At 35.9% G+C, this 15,201-nt stretch overlaps 5 protein-coding genes and 1 long non-coding RNA gene across 7 annotated transcripts; 4 read left to right on the top strand and 2 right to left on the bottom strand.

Annotated features, from left to right (window-relative positions):
* The first annotated feature begins 4,660 nt into the window (after nt 1-4,660).
* On the top strand, nt 4,661-7,977 carry LOC135134235 (uncharacterized). Its single transcript, XR_010281255.1, has 3 exons — nt 4,661-4,766; nt 4,816-7,424; nt 7,475-7,977. It is a non-coding gene; the product is annotated as an uncharacterized LOC135134235 (long non-coding RNA).
* A 264-nt stretch (nt 7,978-8,241) lies between these two features.
* On the top strand, nt 8,242-8,844 carry LOC135134366 (uncharacterized). 2 transcript variants are annotated; one of them, XM_064063021.1, is made up of 2 exons: nt 8,242-8,291; nt 8,340-8,844. In XM_064063021.1, exon 2 carries the CDS (start codon nt 8,373-8,375, stop codon nt 8,787-8,789), a length of 417 nt encoding a protein of 138 aa, XP_063919091.1. In that variant the 5' UTR covers nt 8,242-8,291; nt 8,340-8,372; the 3' UTR covers nt 8,790-8,844. The 2 variants fall into 2 exon arrangements, with proteins under 2 accessions (XP_063919091.1, XP_063919090.1); XM_064063020.1 differs by having other exon boundaries at nt 8,247-8,295.
* On the bottom strand, nt 8,779-10,840 carry LOC135134362 (mRNA export factor Gle1). The gene is made up of 2 exons (XM_064063016.1): nt 9,544-10,840; nt 8,779-9,496 (listed from the first exon to the last, which is right to left on the bottom strand). The coding sequence occupies exons 1-2, from the start codon at nt 10,736-10,738 to the stop codon at nt 8,835-8,837; spliced, it is 1,857 nt and encodes a 618-aa protein (XP_063919086.1). The 5' UTR covers nt 10,739-10,840; the 3' UTR covers nt 8,779-8,834.
* Nucleotides 10,841-10,895: 55 nt separating this feature from the next.
* Nucleotides 10,896-12,957, top strand: LOC135134363 (armadillo repeat-containing protein 6 homolog). Its single transcript, XM_064063017.1, has 8 exons — nt 10,896-11,228; nt 11,279-11,459; nt 11,510-11,747; nt 11,797-11,999; nt 12,048-12,193; nt 12,242-12,361; nt 12,409-12,558; nt 12,609-12,957. The coding sequence occupies exons 1-8, from the start codon at nt 11,112-11,114 to the stop codon at nt 12,840-12,842; spliced, it is 1,389 nt and encodes a 462-aa protein (XP_063919087.1). The 5' UTR covers nt 10,896-11,111; the 3' UTR covers nt 12,843-12,957.
* Nucleotides 12,958-13,021: 64 nt separating this feature from the next.
* Nucleotides 13,022-14,015, top strand: LOC135134364 (ciliary microtubule associated protein 1A-like). Its single transcript, XM_064063018.1, has 4 exons — nt 13,022-13,139; nt 13,196-13,411; nt 13,471-13,672; nt 13,730-14,015. The coding sequence occupies exons 1-4, from the start codon at nt 13,121-13,123 to the stop codon at nt 13,995-13,997; spliced, it is 705 nt and encodes a 234-aa protein (XP_063919088.1). The 5' UTR covers nt 13,022-13,120; the 3' UTR covers nt 13,998-14,015.
* On the bottom strand, nt 14,008-15,061 carry LOC135134365 (5'-deoxynucleotidase HDDC2-like). The gene is made up of 3 exons (XM_064063019.1): nt 14,841-15,061; nt 14,278-14,764; nt 14,008-14,226 (listed from the first exon to the last, which is right to left on the bottom strand). Exons 2-3 carry the CDS (start codon nt 14,681-14,683, stop codon nt 14,024-14,026), a joined length of 609 nt encoding a protein of 202 aa, XP_063919089.1. The 5' UTR covers nt 14,684-14,764; nt 14,841-15,061; the 3' UTR covers nt 14,008-14,023.
* Between the last annotated feature and the right edge of the window lie 140 nt (nt 15,062-15,201).

Here is a 15,201-nt window from a genome sequence, read left to right as displayed (position 1 = left end):
TCACAGATGAGGAATATACTTACTGTTCCCACTTATAAAGGCGACAAACACAACCTTAACAGAACCTTAATTAGTAAAATAAATCGTTTCCTTCATTATTGTAATAATACATACAAAATTTCACAACACTCAAGTCAGTAGTTTCGAAAATTATCTGTCTAATAAAAAAATTGCAGACAGACGAAAACGGATACCTACAGTGTGAATGCGTGATCACAAATAATGAGTCTATTGATGGCAGACTTTAAATATATTATATATTGTGGTGACCGAATTTAAATCAAAGTTTTCGCGCTGAAATTAATTAACAGCGGCGCGAAATCACATTTGAATGATTTGAATTTGAAAAAAAATTAAATCACAAAAAGGAAATCGTTAAACATAGGCAAGCAAATATGCACTTCGGGTTTAATGCATATAGTGCCCCAGGCACCAAGTTTGTTCTGCAGGGTTTAGTTATAGCGCTAGGGAGTTTTTAGTTAGAGGGTTGGGTGGTTGGTAGAGAAGCTGCATGGCGTAGCGTCATTATTCTGAATGTGCTTGTGTGAGTGTAACCACGTGGTAAGCGCTAGGTTTAAATTCGTTGGTTTGGTAGTTAATAAAACGGGAGGAAGCCTTTGTTTAACGACAATCAATCGTAACTTTCATAATGATATAGTTGTCCCCAACCGGCGCGGTTAATTCTTGCGCCCTTTTAATCGAAGAAATGCGGACTTCCGGTCGACGCGAGACACGTGCCGTAAATTTGTTTCATTGTTTGTAAATTCACCAATCAAGTTAGTTTTTCTTCATAGTCAGCTAGTGCAAATACAACTTAACAATAAGGATTATTTAAATAAACCACTTGCTAGAAGATTTCATGAAATTCACTTAGTCAGGAAAACACCTTATTGTTTAATTACGAATAAGCTTCTGGATGCATATACGTAAGCGTTACGTTATAACACTTCTTAATTCTTCACACAAGATTGCTAATAGTTCATTTACGGCAGTTAAACAAGTTCATTATACTGCGAACTGGCGGGGGTTATGATATTTTCTTCCCTTAGGTGGTTATCATCGTTATCATGATTAATTCATCGAGGCATGTCTCACAACGCCACAGATTGATTAATTCATCGAGGCATGCCCTCACAACGCCACAGATTGATTAATTCATCGAGGCATGCCTCACAACGCTACAGATTGATAGAGGTCCGTCCTCGCGACGCTAGAGATTAATAACATCACCGAGACGCTTTTTCCTCGCAATGATATTAAAATTTACATCACCGAGACGCTTTTCCCTCGGAGCGATGATTGGATATTTTTGTGTTTGTTTATTATGTGTTTTGTTGGGGTAACCAGTTCGCGGTATTTTAAACTCTCAAAGTAATTTGTTTTTTTTTTTAAGTAACCAATCACTTAGATCATGATATAATTTGACATAACGTAAACTCTTTGTTTGAACCGTTGATAAAGTGTGGCAAATATTAATCTCATGTAAATTTTGTTAACTCTGCAATTTTCCAGCTCATACAATATTTCCCAATCTCACAGTTTTAACTTCAGTAATTTTAGTTGTTGTATAATTTTAATTGGACGTAAATTTCATGTTCTACAGTTTTAACCTCACAGAATATTTCTATTTGTACAAGTTCATTTCACACCAGATCTCTTGTTTCATAAATCCTTGCTAAGTTTTGTTTGGTAAATACTTTGTTGATGAATGTTTCTATCATATAAATTATTTGATGCCCAACTTTAATCTCACATAACAATTATTTGTTGTTTAAAATTTCACAAGGTTGTATGGCGAATCTAAATGTTGTTTATTGCTCTTTGAGACTTTAACACTTGTTCAGTTGTTGTTAATATCAGAGCACGGTTGTAGAATAGATAGGTTTGTACACTAATGGCTTGGGATGGCGACGCTTCTTTTCGATCCCTATATCCATGGAAAGGACACATACAGCTAGCGCCTCTACCTTGTCGAGCGGAAATCATTCTAGTTATTTTGGGGATTTTCGTTTACATTGCTTTATGAACAATGCAAAATTTGTAAATGACATTTGATCGGAGTCGATAAGTACGATTTCTTTTATTAATTACATCGGTTATAGACAGATGCCTATAGAGTTCTGTGTCCCTAAAACGTCAAAAACCAGGCGACGCGATCGGCAATTGGCGTCGCTGACCAGGGATATGCAAATGTATGCTAGTGTATCAACCTATCTATTCTACAACCGTGTATCAGAGTTATAAGAGATTGAATATTTAAAAATGGAATTTGAGGTTAAATGACACAGAAAACGTGGCAGAAGCGAAGTTTGGTTCCTAGTCGAGCTGGCGAGATTTATCATGTCGCCTGTACAAGTCCACAGGTTTAGATAGATTCAGGGACGGCAGCCGATGTAAAGTTCTCGGCTTCTGCCCATAGCCGAGATCCTCTTGCGGGTCTGGCGACCGTAATGGCCTAGTTCCGCAGGGCACGTTCGTAATGTAGATATGCCTGTGGGGTAGGCTTTGTGATAGATAGAATCACCGTCGTGGGGGGAGAACAGCTCCAGACCGGTAGCCCCAAACTCCGCTTGTGTTACAACACCCCAGGGGTACTTTTGTTGTGCTCCTGTTTACTGCCGTAACCTTAAAAATCTGCAATGTAATATGTCCGGGAATAAAACAAAGGGGGTTTTTGCTCTGAGGAGTAAATCTTCGCAGCGTCTTTCCTCCTATGAGGGGGTGCCGTGCTCCCCCCTCCAAAACAATTTTGTCTATTATTTCTTGCGCTCTCGACGGTGTGTGCACTTGTATGAAAGAACGTCTTCCCGCCATTTTTCAAAAAAAAAAAACACAACGTAGGTTCCTATTTGTTAGACGATCACAGCCAAGGCCAAATTTTGAATTTTTGAATTTTTCGCGGGCCTTTCAAACTTTTTCAAGGTCAATTTAAAGGCGGGAAGTTTGGGTTATTACAATATATAATATACATATTTAAAGTCTCTGGTTGATGATCTATTGCTTGGTGTTTTTTGAACAAAAATCTGAACTTTTCATGCGTTTATGTTGGTATAACAGAAGTAGTTATGTGACATATGTCAATCGTGACATACGATAAATTTAGGTTATGTTTTGGATACATTTTGCAAATTAAAAATGTCAATAATCTGCCAGTCTTGACAGCTGACAACCGGAAATTATAGAAAACATCATGACACCAATTTCAGCTGAAAATCCAGGATTGCCAGCAGACTCAGTCATGTTCACGGTTGTAGAATAGATAGGTTTGTACACTAATGGCTTGGGATGGCGACGCTTCTTTTCGATCCCTATATCCATGGAAAGGACACATACAGCTAGCGCCTCTACCTTGTCGAGCGGAAATCATTCTAGTTATTTTGGGGATTTTCGTTTACATTGCTTTATGAACAATGCAAAATTTGTAAATGACATTTGATCGGAGTCGATAAGTACGATTTCTTTTATTAATTACATCGGTTAAAGACAGATGCCTATAGAGTTCTGTGTCCCTAAAACGTCAAAAACCAGGCGACGCGATCGGCAATTGGCGTCGCTGACCAGGGATATGCAAATGTATGCTAGTGTATCAACCTATCTATTCTACAACCGTGGTCATGTTTAATCACGCGGTATTTTTTCATACTTTAGGGGCATAAGCGTCGAGAAACTATGAAATTAGCCGTTCGCCAGAAGGACCCTATTACTTTTACGCTCGGCAAGTAACAATGGATCGCAATTTCTGATAAAGGGAAATTCGTTGCATATACATTTTTTTATGTCAAATTTAATCTAAAAATATTGCGAACAAAAGCGTCATAACGTCAAACAACAATGATTGCATCTGATGAACGCATTTTCTAATGATATAAATGACCTTGTAACCTTTTTATTCTTTCGAACATTTTTCCTATTCTATTTGTTCCGTTCTACAAAAATCAAGGTTCTATATACCTATATTTTTGGACCAATTTCCGTTTTGTTCCGTTAGATTATAAAATTCAGTTAAATATACCATAAAATAAATTAGGGCCATGCCACAGTAGATGCCATGCTTATAGTCTTTGCCATTTCTATTGAAACACCACCTGTTGATTTTGCCTAAAATTTAGCAATTGCTAACAGTTTTCGGTTGATTGACAACGGCTTTTAGTTAGAAAATTGTATGAATATGAACCTTGTCAAATTTACGATCAACAAGTGATGTTTCAATAGAAATGGCAAAGACTATATGTATTTTGAAAAATAATACCTGGCGTTCCGTACGCCACTGTCCATGCTACACTTATCAACTACCGCTCACGATTTGACGATTCACCATATTCTCAAATTATTCCGATTATTCTACCTCTAACTATAAATCGTTTTCTTCATGAAGAGATAAAATTATTCGTCCTTCCACAGTTTCGCCAACGTTTCGTTACAATCTAGATGAAGCTGGTGAAGAGAAAGAACTAGTAGATCAATGTGTCTGCGACCCTATTAATTTGAGCTCATTTGAACTACTAATCCTAACCAGGGGGTGGAAACTTAATACAATGACCTTGAACATTGAAAGCTTGTGGAATAGGACAAGAGATGGCACCAGTGTCAGTACAAATCCAATGGGAGCGACAAAGATATGTATAGAATCATATTGTGCTCTTTATTCGGGCGAGTCCACTTTCAAATTTGAGATTTCTTTTCAACTGTTGCAGTCAGCTGTTTTATTTTTCCGATTTGTAAAATCAGTTTTTTTCAGAACTATAGTTCCTTCTGGAGAGTTTAAGGTAAACTAATCATTGGTAAATATAAAAATAATAATTGGTACGTTTTCAGTGTGCATCGTTGAGTCTTTTATTATTGTGTGATAATGTCCGGACAAAGAGTACGTACATGTTGCATCCCAAATTGCGAAGACACGACGTCTCGTAGACATCGCTTTCCAAGCAATAAGGATTGTTAGATATTTGGATTGCAAGAATAAACAACCCAAAACATGCTTCACTGACTTCTAGACAAACAGCAGTTAGCCAGTTTATATGCGAGTCACATTTTGCAGAAATCAATTGTGATAACCCAAACTTCCCGCCTTAAAATTTGACCTTGAAACAGTTTGAAAGGCCCGCGAAAAATTCAAAAATTCAAAAGTTTGGCCTTGGCTGTGATCGTCTAACAAATGAGAACCTACGTTGTGTGTTTTTTTTTTTTTTGTTTTTGAAAAATGGCGGGAAGAAGTTCTTTCATACAAGTGCATACACTGTCGAGAGCGCAAGAAATAATAGACAAAATTAGGAGCCTTCCTAAGGAGGAAAAAGAAACGAAGAACGACAGACGCTCGGTTTGCCCTTCTGGCGAGTCCGCAGGGCCAAGGTGTCATCGGTCTTCATTCCCCAAAACCCCCTGGGGTTTTATTCACCGACATATTACATGTCAAACACCCTAAGATATGTGAAAGAAAAACACTCGCGAATTGACAGACATACACATATGAAAACCGAACGAACACAAGACCTACACATATGTAAATTGGATGGCAGAACCCGAATCATTATGAGAGTGTGGCGATCGAACAAAATATAGAGCAAAATATAGCAATTTCATTTACGAGCACAGCAAAATACCCAGAGGGGGCGTTGTAGCGCAAGTGGAGGTTGGGACTCCTGATCGTCACTGTTCTCCCCCACGACGGTGATTCTATCTACACCAACGCCTGCTCACACGCATCTCTCCATTACGAACGTGCCCTGCGAAACGAGGCGGTTACGATCGCAGATCCGTAGTGGGGTCTCGACTATTGGGCCAAGTCGACAGCGTTAAAGACCCGCGATCGCCCCCTGAAGCTATACAAACCCGCGGATTTGTGCAGGTGCCGCGATTGATCCCGTCAGTTTGAGAAGGAGTCGCGCGCCCCACGTACACTACGAGTTATGTGTTATTTACTTCAATTTCATTTAAATGTTCAATCTCTATGACTCTAATATTAAATTACAACCGAACAAGTGTTAAAGTTTTAACGAAGAGCAATACACAACATTTAAATTCGCCACACACTCTTACGAAATTTCAACAACAAATAATTCTTAATTGAGATTAAATTTGGACATCAGATAATTTGCAGGACAAAGACATTCATCAACAAAATATTTACATGAGCAAAACTTAGCAAAGATTTATAAAATAAAGATCTGGTGTGAAATAAGCTTGTGCAAACAAAATATCATGTTAGGTCAAAACTGTAGAACATGGAAATTTACGCTCAATTAAAATTATACAGCAAAGAAAATTACTGAAGCTAAAATTGTGAGACAAAGACAAATTGCATGAGATGAAGATTGTAAAGTTAACAGATTTACATGTGATTAATATTAATTCGTGTCCAGTCAAGTTATTGGTTAAAATTCAAACGTGAAATTATTTAGCTGCATTGTGGGCCATTATTACACATACATTTCCCCAAACAAAACACATAAACAAACATGGCAGACAAACTGCAGTTGCAAAATGGCGTTGGACGAATTCGTCATTCCAAATAATAGGCGTCGAAAATATGCGATGCAAAAATACGATGAATCCTGTGGCGTTGTATAAACGATGGGCTAAATAAAAGGAATAGAAGGCACGTCCCCCCATGACCCACAATGTTGTTAATTCGTTCAATAGATTCAGTTAAAACATGTGCTCGATTAAAAGAAACAAATGGACGCTTCAAAATGGCCGCTGCCTGAACAAAGAACGGTGAAAATAACAATTCGTTTGCCGCCATCCAAAATACAGATTTCACAAATATAGCTAAATAAAGCATGGCCCGAACTAAAAATCACTTCCTGTAAAGCCCTACTGCGATGGATTTTAAATGAAAGATCAAAAAAAAAACGAGATTAGTGGAAAAAAGCGCACGCGTCGAAGTGTCACGAGGTCAGAAGCATCGTCGGGGCTTGAATCTCGCGGCGAAACAGGTGTTCAAAACATACCTCTCCAAAGATGCGAAGATTTCGACACGGCTTACCGCCAACAGGAACACAAAAACCTCGTCGTAAGAACGGTGAGAAATCAGGAACACCCAATGGCTCAACGGTGGCTGCTAGGTTTTCCAATGGAACAGATCAACACTGGAAAAACAAAACACAACAGCAAAAGGCACAGAATAATTCACAATTAAAAATACAACCTGTTGCTCGAAGCGCTCGAAAGAAAATCGACCGTTCTCTCCAAGCGGTCAAAGCGAAGTGGGTGATCTTACACGAGACAAAAACACCCTAACATTTGCGCATGTCTGTTTCTTTGGGGTTGGTTGCCAACCTTCTTTTCTTCTTCTCACCAACTGTTTCTTGCGCGCGCGAAATTCATTTGAAATTTAAAAATTCGAATTGGATCCTTACACAATATAAACAGACAATCAACAAAAAGAATTTTAAATGGATCTATTCCGACATTGAATATTCCAGGTTTGTTAATAGAAATTGTTTACAAAGTCTATATTATTTACAAATTGTAGGATTTCATGAGGATCCAACGAGTGAAAACTGTTTTTATTTTCCTGCAAAATCAACAGAAGTGACTAATGTTAATGTTTGCTTGTTTTGTGCAGCAGTTCCAAGCCCTATATCTGCAGAAACGGAAATGTTAGCTGTACCAGGAACATCAAAAGATATAAGCCCTGAAGTGAAATTATTAAGGACGACTCCCTCAAAAAAAAAAGTTTATGGGAAAACTGCAAGAAGGTAGTTAATAGCAACATCGGTATCTCATTTAGCAGGTAATTTTATGCTTCTGAAAATATTTATCGTAAAATTACGAGTAACCACTTTGAAATTACTTGTGTATTTAACTAAATACTTATATGTATATGATTGTTAAATGGGAGCCTATCTAAAATTTCTCAAAAGCTAGAAAAAATAGTTGTAATTAGACTTAATGAAAACATACCCTGTTTTTGTTTGTATTGCTCCAATTAAGTTTTTACAAATTTTGTATACATTATTTTTTTATATAATAATACTCGTGTGTAATAAATGTATGTATAATAAATGTTTGTTCCCCATTTTGTGTATTCATTTGAATTTCAATTGAAATTATTTTTGCTTATTGAAAGGAATCACATTTAATTCACCCGCCATTTTTTATTGTAGTAATTTACAGGAATCGAATGCATGATTTTTGGAAAGTACTGGTAATAGGTATTAAGATGGCGCTGTTGTCAACGAACAAATTTTCAGACAAGAGATGCCATTCTATATCTTTCCTTTTCTATGATCCAGTGTGACAGTCAACCCGCAAAGTGGCTAAAAAAAAGTCCAAACAAACCCCAAAAAGCAGGTGATAGGGCACCACATTCGCTTATTGTTTAGATAATTTTGCAGTTTTGATTTTCTGAATTTTTTTGCAAGACGAAAATGGTTGTCAGTAATATGACTTTGGTTAAAATAGGAGCTATAGGAGGAGTAATTACCGTTTCGATGGGAATGGCTTTAAGACGCAAAGTGAATGAAAACATCAGACAAACAGAATATTACAAAGAAGCACTGAAAACTGTTAGATCTAACCAGAGTGCTGTGTACTTATTAGGTGAACCAATGAAGGAAGGACGGATTCAAATTGATGATGCAGAAAAGAATTTTACAAAAGTTGATACAGCACACTATGAAGTTCCAATCAAAGGGCCCAAACAGAAGGGTGTGATATATTTTTGGGCAAATAAACTCGACAGTGGATGGACTGTAAATAGGATAGAACTGGGTCTAGACAATGAACCGAATAGAAGGTTACTCATCAAGAACACTGACAATGCAGAGCAAAATATAAATGAGTAGATATTTATTTATAAGGGGTGCATACACAATAAATAAACTATAAAATTACCAAAAATTGGGCGTTAAAATGCCGTGAGGCTTTTCAAAATAACCTTTCACTTTGTAGTTTTGCAAAAGAACTTCCAGTCTTGTCACTGGGCCTCCTGTATCAATTTTCTTCAGGAGAGGCATAAACTTATTTATAATAATTCTAACTACTTTTTTAAAAGCAAGCCCATAAACTCTCTCCATTTCAAACCCCACTGTCTCTAGAAATATGTGAAGTGAAGTGGCTGTGATATCTAATTGAGGATCCAGCTTCAAAATTGAAGCCAAAAAATTCCATGCATTTTTAATATCATGAGGATTTTTTGCTTGATCTCGTTTGGGATGTGCAATCATAATAGCAAAATACAACCTCAAAATACCTGTCATTCTCTTTAAGAATTTGTCTTGTTTTTCAATTTGACCATCTACGTAATGGTATCCTAAGCTGATATAATACTCTTCATTAGTATGATCTTCTGTTTTTGGGATATAAAACGGCACCAGGTATGGACACTGTGTGTAGAAATAACCAAGCAGTAACTTGCCAAAATCAGGAAAATCATTCCATAGTGATATTATTATTGTAGCATAACAGAATGCTGCTTCAGGGTTGCTGGATATCATCAAATCACCTTGTAATACAAATTTTTTTGCTAACAAGTCCATACAAAAAGGAATACCTAAAACAATAGTTATATAATAATTATATTTTTGGAAACAATATTACCTTGTGGTTGTTTTGCAGCATTTATGTGTTTATCAGCTATTGCTACTGTCTTTCCTGATAATAAGTTGTTTAACTTGGTGTACTTATCTCTTAAATGTTCAGAACTGACGGCGGAAATGGCATTTACAGGAATATTTACAGCTTTTTTACAGTCAAATCGGTACTGCTTTTGTTGCTCGTCATTTAACAGCTCTTTAAATAATGATGAATATTGTGATAAGAACTGTTTAATATCTGCATACTTTTTAAGATTGTTGATGCTCACACATTGATTCAATCCGACTAGAGTATTTTTAGTTTCATCTAAATGCTTTTGTGCACTGGTATTTTTGGGGACTTCTACAGTGACCGGTACTTGAACTTGTACTTGCTCTTCTTTCTTCTTAGCGTTTATTTTGGAAATAGTTTCTTCTATTTGCAGTTTCAAATTTTTACTCTTAATTAGTATATTTGCAGCCTTTGACAATTGTTCTTCATCTACACTGTAAGACTTACACCTAGAGATCACTTCATCAAAACTCTCTGGAAGAGATTTCAACAACTTGAAGTGTTCTCCTAACATTTTCTTTAATTCTTCAGTTGACGTGCATGTTTTGATAACAACAATAATTTCTTGATATACTGACTTGAACTCAAGTTGGTATTTCTTGATTTTTTCAATATTCTCATTCAAAATTCTCTGTTTCTCTTTATTCTTTTCTAACTGTTGTTCATATTGCAGCTTACGTTGAATCATATCTTGATATTGTTTAATTAATTTTTCATTTTGTTTTGACCTGTTAACGTCCTGTTGACTGATGGTCTGTAAAATTGTTTGTTCGTTTTCTTGCACGCTTTGGACGAAAGCTTGTTGCTTCAGAAGCCATTGTGTTTCTTTTTCTTCCTTTTGGCGTTTCGTGAAATTTTCAAATTTACTAAACCGGTCATCAATAGCTTCTTGCACCTTCTCCCGTCTTTGAGTTTCAAACTCTTTCAAAACATATGTTAATGGAAGCGGACTTGTACTTGTCGTTTGTTCTTTTTTGAATGAAACTTTCTTTGTGTTGCTTTTAGGTTTTGTCCCATCGTAACTACAATTCTGATGACCAACACTATTGGGTCCAATGGTAACATTGTTAATGTCACCCGTCAACTTAGTGTACTTGCTGAATGCGGACACTTTTAAATTTTCAAAATCCGGCAGTACTTTATCCATTTAAAACAACAATTTCAACGTTATAACAAATAATATTCAAAAGTAGTTATCGTTAATTTTTTTTAGGTTAAGTTTTGACAACAAAAAAGAAGTGACAATCAGCGATACCAATTTACACTAAATAGATCAAAAGTATCCAACTATTTGACGTTTACCGGTTTGGCCAAATTGTGACAGTACATTACATGTCATTAAAATTATTTTGTTCCGTTAACAAATAAATCTAACTTCTTGTTTTAATAATTTCATTGTGAAAAAATTTCCACCAGCCATTTGCAGTCTGTCACTATTTGGATAAATAGTGTGTTAGTGGGGGCTACAGCTTTTACTTTAATTTACCAAGTGTACTTGACTGCAAAAGCAACTTCCAAAAATGGTACTCGTCATAACGCAACAAACTTTTGATGAGGCTGTTCAAGAAAATATCAATGATTTAGGATTATCCCCAGAAGACGCGGTTATAGAAGCTGTTACCCAATTTAAAGCCCAAGTGAGTAACTTTTTTTTTGTTTCTTTAATTAAATGCCAATTTTATAACAGGGAGTTGACTTGAGTAATGTTGTCACTGAACTGGGAGCCTCCGCTGATTTTGAGAATTTAAATAGTATTATAGAAAAGCTCAAAAAGTGTCAAGAAAACTATGTAGCTCAAGACTGTTCAGATCTGTTAGTTGCCTTAAAACAAGAATGCGATAAAGGAATACAATATAGAGTCCATGCTGGTTTGTATAAAAAACATAATTTGATATTACAATGACAAGTACATTTTAAGGAAGAGCTGGTGTATATGGAGTGATATTAGATATTTTCCTCAAGTCTGAAGCAAGTAAAGATGTTAAGGTGACTGCTTTAAAAGCAATGGTGGCGCTAATGACAAAACAGCCAGATTTGTTTGAAGAGAAAGGGGCGCAAGTTATAATGGGGAATCTTGAAGAGACAGTTGATCCTGACATTCAAAAGTTCATTTTAAAATGGTGCAAAGAATGTTGTGTAATGCATGAGATGAACAGGTAAATAAAATAGATGACTATAGTTACTTACCAAAATTTTGATTTACAGACAAAATCTCATCAATTTAAATATTGTGGAAAAATTATCAGCTCTTTTACAAAACGGACATCCTAGTGTTTTAAAGGACACTTTATTGGTGTCGAGAGCTTTGATTTTGGACGATGACATTCGCGTTGAATTTGGGCGTGCACATGAACACGCTCGTATCATTGCTTCAGAAACATTGGACTATATTATTAAACTGATTAAAAGTAAGCATATTATTGCATGGTAATTAATACATCTAACATTGTTATAAGAATTGAAGGATGATGAGGGACTTGTTAATGATTTAATTCTCACACTTTCCTCTTTGTTGGTGAGAGCCGAATTTTGCACAAAAATTGATAATTCTGGAGGAATAGAACTGATTCAAGATGTGATGACCCATTTTGTTAATAATGAAGTAAGTTTGTTTTTTGGTTAAAATTAAAACACAATTTTTAAATTTTAGAAAATCATTAGACAGTGCTTCAAGGTAATTAAGGCTTTAGCAGGTAATGATGAATGTAAGGTTCATATTATTCAGAAAGGTCTGGCACCTGTTATATCAAACTCCTTAAATGCACATCAGGTTTGTGTTACTTGACCTTGGAACCATGAAGTAATAAAAACTTTCAGAGTGCTGTTCAAACTGCCGCTGCTGGTCTTAATAGTGTTGCAGCTCTTAGTTTGAGGTGTCCTGATAATAGCAAAGCACTATTTGAAGCGTCATTACCAGAAGTGATAATTGAAATCATGAAGAAACATCCTAATGAAAAATCAGTTCAGGTATATATTGTTTCAAGATTTCAGAATTAGGCATTTTTTTTTTTTTTCAGAGAACGGCGAGTTGGGCTATCAGGAATATGGTATCTCGTAGTCGTTATCAAAACGAACATTTCCTAGAGCTGGGAGTGGAAGAATTACTCCTGAAAAATTTGCGCAAGTTTAAAGAGTTTGAATACGACGTAAAGGCAGCCCTAAGAGATTTGGAATGTGACGTAGAATTAAAGGAGGAATGGACCGGCAAAGGCGGCAAAATTTCGTCTGAAACTACTATTAAGAAAGACTAACTGCATTTACTACCTGCGATTTTATACTTTTTTAATTAATTGTTAATTAATTATGCAACTAATTTATTGCTTAAGCTTTGTATTACTGAAAAATACACTTTTTACTACTGTTTGATAGCACTGTATGTATTCATGGCCTCCTAATTTTTTAAACATTTGTAATATGCAGCCTACAAATGTCACACACATTTTCTTTTATTTTTATTTACATTTCAAAACCATTTTTAGATCATTTCTACAAAATTTTAAGTTAACGTTATGAAAATTTATAATAAAACATGGTTCGACAACATTTAGGTTTGTACATTGTAATTTATGTAGAATAATCGAAATAAATGAGTTATCCATTTTAGGACCTGGACCAGGAAAATATTTGCTACCACCTCTCGTTGGATACAAAGAGCACGATGGAACTAAATACCGCAATCCACAATACTCCATGGGGCTTAAACTGCCCCTTCAGGACAGACATTTGGGTCCAGGTCCCAAATATCACACTGAACATATGACTATGTATGGAAAGGCTCATCCACCTGCATACTCCCTCGCTTCTCGACCCCGTGACTTGAGTAATAATAGATAATGCTCATTAGTTGTTCCAAAATATATTCAATTTTTTTAATTTCAGCCATATTTCAGGGACCAGGACCCGCAGCTTACAATTTACAAAATTCGCCTAGAATGAAAGAAGCGCGACCCCCTGCATACTCCATGTCATACAGACATAAAATTTTAAAAGGTTCTGAAACCCCTGGACCTAACATTTATGATATACCAACCACCCTTGGACCTAAAGTACCTGATTTACATGCCAATGGTGCTTTTAGCATGTTAGTGCTGTCATACACACACACGCATACAATGTTTTAATACAATGAAAATTTCAGGTCTGATCGATATCCAGTCATGGCAAAAGAAAGATCACCTGGACCAGCACAATATGATCCAACTAGTCCTAACAACTATAAGAACAAAATGCCCGCTTATTCAATGTCGATTAAACATAAAGATCTTAGCGGAAGAGGAACTTATCCTTCACCTAGTGATTACTATCCAAAAATACAAAAATGTGCAGCTGGATTCTCATTTGGATTGAGAACTGATAATCAACCTTACATTACTGCTGATGATGAGATGCCTTGTATTAATAAGTAAATTGTCTAACTCAAATAATGTGTTTTTTATTCTTTGATAATTGCGTTATTAGGTATAGTTTCATTTAATTGTTGAGGATTATTTCTATAGTCAATTAAAGCAAGCACCAATTTTTGAATGAAGGGGTGTTTGAATTTGCCTTCTGTTGCGTCAAAAAATTCTTGCATTTTGTTTGGTGTCTTGTCACGTTTTTCATAATGTGTGGCAGTGAACAACATATCTAGACGATCTAAAACGGCAATTATTACACACTCTGGGGGTTATAAGTGAGGGAACAAACCTAAGTCTTTTACAAAAATTGCTTCTGCTGTTTGCTTTGCTTCATACTCTTTGTAAAGATTGTATATCATAGGACCTATATCTTCACCTAAATGCGAGGCAATTTCTTTCATTGCTTTATCTTCTAAGGCATGTTTCTTGTCTTCGGGAATGTTATCATGTGGAGTAATATCTCCAACAATACTTTCTGCTAAGTCATGGACTAAAGCTAGTTGGAGACACTTAAACCTGTCTAAATTAGAATTATCTCCTAGTAGGAACGTCATCATCCCCATGGCATACATGTGACCAGCAATATGTTCATGGTCTTTTACGTCGATGAGTGACCAACCTCGTCGAGAACTATGCTTCAAATTATTGACTAGATTCATAAATTTCAAAACGTTCTCTGGATTGAGTGTCTCCATTTAGATCTTCTAATACTGTTCAATTGAATAATGGAGGTTATATGTGGGAGATTCTTTTATGGTGAATTTTGGTGACTTAACCTAAAAAAGTGATGACTTCAAACAAGTTACTTGTTTCTAAGCAGTGAAATGTTTTTGATTTGTGCTAATGACTTACCTTTCTTTGAAAATGCACTTCAAAGGAACAACTGGGAAAAGTATGCTGAAAATAGGCTATATATTTTGGTTGCAAAATAAGCATAAGACCACGGTCGCATGCACAGTCGCATAAGACGATCAGGCGATGAGGTCGGTTTATTCTACATTACCAGATTACCAGTACATTTATAATTTATAAAATATAGAATAATTATGAGAGATAGTTATTTTGTCGTTAAACACAGCTTATATTGGCACTCTTGTCTAAATACAGGAGAAAAGCCAACAATACGAAATCGTAACCAATATCATTGATTAAACACGTATGTAAATATGTATTTAATCAATGCCAATGGCTACAAGAACCAAAACATCATTCT

Source organism: Zophobas morio, unplaced genomic scaffold (genome assembly GCF_036711695.1).
Source record: "Zophobas morio isolate AGI-343-1 ecotype UQ-CSIRO unplaced genomic scaffold, CSIRO_AGI_Zmor_V1 ptg000023l, whole genome shotgun sequence".
In the NCBI taxonomy this organism is placed as follows: Eukaryota; Metazoa; Arthropoda; class Insecta; order Coleoptera; family Tenebrionidae; genus Zophobas; species Zophobas morio.
The sequence above is the reverse complement of the archived record's forward strand: the minus strand, read 5'-3'. Positions and strand labels throughout refer to the sequence as shown.

Bases quoted from the DNA above. Each gene is read 5' to 3' on its own strand.
- LOC135134366 (XM_064063021.1), top strand. From the start codon at position 8,373: ATGGTTGTCAGTAATATGACTTTGGTTAAAATAGGAGCTATAGGAGGA.
- LOC135134362 (XM_064063016.1), bottom strand. From the start codon at position 10,738: ATGGATAAAGTACTGCCGGATTTTGAAAATTTAAAAGTGTCCGCATTC. The intron at 9,497-9,543 runs GTAATATTGTTT...CTATTGTTTTAG, and splicing joins TGCTGCAAAACAACCACAAG to GTATTCCTTTTTGTATGGAC.
- LOC135134363 (XM_064063017.1), top strand. From the start codon at position 11,112: ATGGTACTCGTCATAACGCAACAAACTTTTGATGAGGCTGTTCAAGAA. The intron at 11,229-11,278 runs GTGAGTAACTTT...ATTTTATAACAG, and splicing joins TTACCCAATTTAAAGCCCAA to GGAGTTGACTTGAGTAATGT. The intron at 11,460-11,509 runs GTTTGTATAAAA...GTACATTTTAAG, and splicing joins ACAATATAGAGTCCATGCTG to GAAGAGCTGGTGTATATGGA.
- LOC135134364 (XM_064063018.1), top strand. The intron at 13,412-13,470 runs GTAATAATAGAT...TTTTAATTTCAG, and splicing joins TTCTCGACCCCGTGACTTGA to CCATATTTCAGGGACCAGGA. The intron at 13,673-13,729 runs GTTAGTGCTGTC...TGAAAATTTCAG, and splicing joins GCCAATGGTGCTTTTAGCAT to GTCTGATCGATATCCAGTCA.
- LOC135134365 (XM_064063019.1), bottom strand. From the start codon at position 14,683: ATGGAGACACTCAATCCAGAGAACGTTTTGAAATTTATGAATCTAGTC. The intron at 14,227-14,277 runs GTTTGTTCCCTC...TTGCCGTTTTAG, and splicing joins AATTTTTGTAAAAGACTTAG to ATCGTCTAGATATGTTGTTC.